Source organism: Netta rufina, assembly GCF_964035555.1.
Source record: "Netta rufina genome assembly, chromosome: 5".
NCBI lineage: Eukaryota > Metazoa > Chordata > Aves > Anseriformes > Anatidae > Netta > Netta rufina.
The window spans coordinates 7,056,475-7,062,733 of NC_140128.1; the positions used below are offsets into that span (position 1 = coordinate 7,056,475).

At 38.7% G+C, this 6,259-nt stretch overlaps 1 protein-coding gene across 1 annotated transcript; it reads right to left on the bottom strand.

Annotated features, from left to right (window-relative positions):
- Positions 1 to 223: 223 nt before the first annotated feature.
- PRRG4 (proline rich and Gla domain 4) lies at positions 224 to 6,052 on the bottom strand (the record flags this gene model as incomplete). The annotated part of the gene is made up of 5 exons (XM_084287247.1): positions 224 to 579; positions 1,259 to 1,394; positions 1,775 to 1,823; positions 3,055 to 3,290; positions 5,944 to 6,052. The coding sequence occupies 5 exons, from the start codon at positions 6,050 to 6,052 to the stop codon at positions 351 to 353; spliced, it is 759 nt and encodes a 252-aa protein (XP_084143373.1). The 3' UTR covers positions 224 to 350.
- Between the last annotated feature and the right edge of the window lie 207 nt (positions 6,053 to 6,259).

Genomic DNA, 6,259 nt, shown 5'->3' on the forward strand with positions numbered 1-6,259 from the left:
GTGTCTATGAAACCAATTAAAATACTGTTCCTTCTAAAGAAACAAGATGAAACTATTAATGAAACATCAATAGTATGATGGGATGGCTCAAAGTGCATGTGGAAGAGTGTAACAGTACAAGACTTAATCCCGATACATTCCCTCATCTTAGCGCAGTAACCTCATGCAAAGAATTGTCCTGCAGTCTTTGCAACAGATCACTTCTCCCAAATGGGATTTTCACTTTTTCCTAGTTATGCTAAAGATCTTTCACATTTTTGTAAACTGTCTTGCAATATGCAAGGTAGCGCACTTTAAAAAAGTATGTTATGCTTCAGTAATACCCCCTCTCTCCAGAAGGAGGGTTGTAGCTAAGGGGCAGGGAGCGACATGGACTTTCTGAACACCCGTGCCCCTTTTGGGGGCCCTGGGTAAGGAGGTGGTGGTACCTCGTGCTGTCCACCTGAAGTAATTGCTTGCTCATAAGTTGGTAGTCCTGAATCATCAGTTCTGAGAGGAACTGGATTTAAAGAAAACTCTTCATGCCTTCTGAAGATGCTGGTAGAGTTACGTCTTCTACTTCTTGCATAATCCAAGTACCTAAACAAAGTTAACAGCATTATAAGTAGCAGCTTCTGTTTTAATAAATGGAAGACAGGATATAAAGTCTTTGTTGTGAAGCAATAATAAAAAAACTGCCCTTGCCGTTACCGATCATAAACAACAGAATCCAAATACTCTCCTCAGGCCACAGGGTAAGAATAGTTCACTAATGGGAAATGGGTAGGGAAGAGAACAGACTCCTCTTCTATTGAAGTTTAGGATGAAGCAGGGCTGGAGAATCGATAGAGAAGCATTTCCTCCAACCTACCTCCTTCCACATCTGAAGCAGGTGAAATGCCATGAAGTGCACTCTACTTCTGAGAGCAAAATAGAGCACACTTAGACTTTCTAGTGCAGGCCCCAACCTATTAAATTGATTCTGTTTTTAAGCAAGGGTATTTTGGACCCAAGAAGACACACAAACACAAAAACAGAACGTGTGTCAGCTGTGCAAGTGCTGTTTGTTATTAATTAACTTCAGCGAAACTACTTACTGCTAGTCCTCACCTAGCTTTGCTTCCAGGAAACTGAGAACTAGAGCTCCCGTTGGCTTATCTGAGAACACAGTTAGACCAACCAGTGCAACCAGTGGTGGTTTTTAAATTCCACTGTAAGAGGCCAAGGTGGATTTTTTACTTTTTTTTTTTTCCCCCCTCTAAGCAGTGAAGTTCCTTACCCTGGTGGTTGCCTTGATTTGCATCTGCTTTTGCAGCAGTAGAAGATAAGCAGTCCGATTATGACTAACATTACTCCAGCAGCAACTAGACTGATGAGAAGTCCTGTGACGTTAATCTTTTGTAGTGTTTCATCACCTGGAAATAAAATATTGGTTATTTTCAGACAGGGTTTTTCCCATCTACATACTCTACAGTGTCCACTATGAAATATCAATTCTGCTGTGCTATAAAGCTGTTCCTTTCCACAAATGTCTGGTGTGCTCTGACAAGCCATAGTATCAGTGCAACACAGTTCACATTCAGCTTAAAGCAGAGGTGAGTAGATGTTCCCTTTTCTGTATGTGAAGCTTCTGAGATGTCTCTCCTCCAATGCCTTCCAAATACTTCTTCACATACTTGTGACCCTGATCAAATTGTAGATCTGCTAACTGGTGTACTTTTAAGGAGGTACTGTTATAACAAATACAAGACATTGCAATATGAGGAAAGAAGAAAAGAATAAAAAGATGATTTACCTGTTTTTATTTTAGGGCCTTTAATTGAATAGTCTTTCCAAAAATCCATCTATAAAAATACAAAGGATCAGATTTATAAAAGATCCATAATTGGCAACCTTGAGCATTTTATAAAATATGGTACTGTAGGCAGAATTTAACAATGGCATAAACAGAAGCAACTCTTGATGAGGGATTTGTACTTGCTTATCCCATCATATTTATGTCATACATTCAAATTTGCATAAAAATTACCATTTCACAAAGAATAAAATGCCAGTTGGTGAAATACTGAACTGCATTTAGCTGTCTGTTACATCATAGAGACATTGCTGCCTGCAGAAGTTAGCAAATATTGTGATACTAAAAATGGTGACAGTTAACCTTTGTAATCCCTACGTAGGAGTATCAATGAGGCAAAGTCAAGTTCTTAAGAATCAGACATTTTTATGAACAGAATTTGAATTCATATTAGCTAGGAAAAATAATAGGATTCTTTAAGAGAAAAACCTTCATGTTGCGTAACTGCAGTGCGCTGAATGTGTTTAGCCATAATTTCTACTTTTGCTGTCTAGCAAAACTCCAGAAAGAGTCTGATTTAACATTTTCATCTTTTCCTTAAGGAAATGATAGCAATTGCAAGCTAGCATTTCCACCTTCAGGTTAGGTGTTCCTTGCTCTTCAGGTTAGTGCAGAGCACATATAGGATCGTGAAGAGATTAATGCTACATGCAGCAAGTATTCTATTATTATTCTATTAATTATTCCATTATTATGTTCTATTACTGGGCTGTAAAGTTTCTCATTTGTTTTGTCTAAATAATATTTTTTTCCAAGGTGCATAAAGGTAGCAACTTAAAAATTATGCTACTCATACTCAGCAATAGCTGAGATGTAGATCTAGCTTGCACTTCTCTCTTATAAAACGCTTATTTCGCATTAAATAAGGATGAGATTAGCCAATTAATACGTAGAGCATTTGGAACACATTCTGTCCAGATGCTGAGAAGTTACTAAGATTCTGAAATGCATATAGATATAGCCACAAGAGGTACTTCTGAAGTTTCATTTCTGATTGTTTGTGCAGAATTGGAGCCGTTATCTCAAGTCTTTAACGCAACAGTACATATGCAAGCACATTCACTGCATATCAAGAGCAATAATCGTATCTAATTTGGGCCTCTACTGCTATAAAATAAGCAATCATCTTGTTTTAATTGCTGTAAAAAATAGTATTTAAATTCAGTAATTGTATATTCAATAACCTCCTTCATTATATATCAATTTGTTTGAACAACTACCGTTTTATCAGGGTCTTCAAATACTTCTCTGGCTTCTTCATAACTGCACAACTCTTCAAAGCATTCTCTTTCCAGGTTATCCGGTGTGAATACTTCAAAATCAAATCTGTTGTTCAGAAGACGTCGTCCGATGAATAAATTGGCCTCCTTTGCTGATGTGAACACTAGTTTAAAAAAAAAAAAAAAAAGTGATTTAAGACAAGTTAGGAAGGCTGTTTTTAAAGAGTGGTTAATATCTTAAAGGGACTATGTTGAGTCAACTTTTTCCTGTAGAAGTTCTCTTCTTCTCAACTACATAGAGGAGAAAAAAACATCGAGCTCTCTTCCTAATATGTTGTCTTTGCTGCTAAATTTTCCAATTATGCAATATAAAATGGACATATTTTCCTCTCGTAAAGCATTTCAGCTATTTCTTATAATGGCCAAGAGAATTTGGTTCTCAAGACAGCAGTTGGCAGTTCAAGATTTAGTATTATCCCTTCTGGGATACGGGCATCAGTTTTTCACTGGAGCCTTTGAGAACAAAGCATAGTCAGAGAATGCAGAAATCCAGTCTGATTGAAACCCAGCAAGATGCTGACCTACTGGAGGGGAAAGAAAAAATAAGTCATCTTCCAAAAGAATCTTCAAAATACATTTATCAAGATTCAGGTGTCTGTGAGTTCCAACGTTTGTTTATAGACTAGATTTTACATCATGGCCAGAGTCCTACTCACAGGAACAGTTCCTTTCACAACCATGGCAGGAAGTTTTATGTAAAGATTGGCATATTACCCTGCTTATTTGTTTTGAAGTAGTCCATGATAGGAATATTACTGGCAGCAGGCATTTCTGAAGAAATTTAATTCTTCTCTTCTTTTGTGCTTATTACAAGCCCTATGAAGCCTCGTGGAGTAAGTTGTAAGGTAAGATTCCAGAAGTTAGTGAAATTGTAGAAGGCTTTGGAATACAGGAATGTGTTTTCTCACCAGGCGTTTTTCATAGTCAAGTTTTAGCCTGTTCTTGCTATAGCTTCTTTTAAGAAATACCATCTTTATATGACAGAACTAGTTTTCTGGCTTGGCTTTCAGTGAAAGCCAAATCTGCGCTCTAAGAAATCCAGACTATTTGGTTTAGTAAGATGACTAGAGGATTATTTTTGCAACTGTAATTCAAAAACAGCATTGTTACATACCAAGGCAGACAGCTAAAAAAGGAGATGAGATTCAGAATAAAGTTATTTGGCTACAAATTAGCTCTGTGTTCTTGTTTGGCTGGATTATCACATCATTCTGGAATTTTTATCCTAATAGTGACTATTAGATCTGGCAATGGTATCTCAAAATATTTTGCTCTCTAGAAAGGGAAAAGAATTACACAGAAATAAATATTATCGATATCTTGGTTCATTGCAAATCACATAGGAGTAACTTAATACGTCTGAAACAGATCTTTGGTTCTGTTCAGTAGTGTTTCATACCTTTCTTTGCAAGTGCTATTAACTATACTTCTGAATTAACTTAGATAATTGCTGCATTTTAATGAATGAAGTGCACAATGAGGCTGCCTGGAGAATACAGTAGAACCTATGACCCCTTCTTCCCAGTGATACAAGCTCCTTTTCGCTCTCAGAGCCTTCATCCATTTACCTGTGCCTTCTGTTACTTTATAGGACATAGTCAATGTGTACCTGTCTCCACCTCCAAATTACATATGATCCCATGATTAAGATAGTATTTGAAGAATGAGACGTGAACTTGAATTCTCTGCTATACGTGACAGAACTGCAGTTCTTGAGCCATAGTGCAACAAGATGGTAAATCCCATTTTAGCATGCCGAACATTTAATTAAAAATGCATCCATGCGATGTGCTGAATAAAGTCACTCTAGTGGTAAAAGAGGCTCAGAAAATGCTGAAGAGGTAACCTCACAAGGCAGGTACCCCATACTCTTGGCAATTGTTCTAATTGCTAAATTATTGGATAAAAGAGATGGGCCTCCCACTTTCCAACTTTGTCTTAAAAAATGAGAGAACCAAGTCTATTGCCAGAAGAGGGTTCTGTGCTGTGAACTTGGAGGGTAGAAGCAGTCTGGCAGCTGTGTGTTTTGCCCCAGAGCAATATGGATTTTAATGAATAACCTGTATTCAGCATTCTTCTGCTAGCTATGTTTTCTGATCAACCTACTGCCCTGAAGGAGTTCCTGCTCAATGCGATGGCTTTTGCAAGTCTGTGTTAAGTTTTCTGCACTCCTTATTCACTGAGGAGACGGGGCAGCTATCTTAAAAATTCCTTTACGAAGCCCTGACACTTAAATGTTAAACATCAGGGCTTAACTATGATGGCTCAGCATCACAGTGATTGAGTCCTTCTTGAAGACTAAATTTGTTTTTACCTCCTTTCCACCTCCCTCCTTCCAAAGTAGGGAACTGCAATATCAGCGCTATATTTCAAGGTGTTGTAAGGGATCTGGCACTGAGGAAAAAAAAAAGTCTCAAACACCAAGCAAATAAACACTTTAAATGAATTCTAGATATACAAAACTATGATGTAATGTGCTCAGATAGTATCAAAGCAATACCGTCTGAATACAGATTTCAAACTTTGGAAATTTTGACATTTCTCTGTTCATATCACTGACAATAATCCAAAGACTTAGAAAAAGCTCGGCTGTGCCAAGCTTCTCTTACTGGTGAATCTGATACACATATATTACTGACACCCAAATTATCACACGTTTCAGCAAAAGGGATTCAAGCACACTAAAAATAAGAACAAAACTGTAAAGTGTGTTTATGAAGCAGGAAGGCATTTGCGCGCATAAGAAGAAAGTAGTTTAGAAGTTAGTAGAAGAAAACCTAGATACAGTTTGACTTCAGGAAGACCAAAATTGTGGTAAAAGTCAGTTACCATCTTCAGATTCCGGGTGCTTCGGGTCATTTCGTGCCTCAGCGCAGTGCGGCACCGCAGACACCACCACAGCCTGGAGCTGACACAGCAGGGCCAAGGCCACCAACATGTCCGGGCTCCGTCAGGCAGAAACTCGGGAACACGACGGCGCAATCGCTCCTCCGAGGTGTCGGCGCTGAACCCTGCGTGAATCCCACAGGTGAAGTCACCCAGCACAAGCACCTACACGCCGCTCGGGCTAATGGTGCCCTGGCGGAGATAAAAACCGCCCCACAAACAGGTCCTGCGTGTCTCCGCACCTTCCCTGGCACCACAC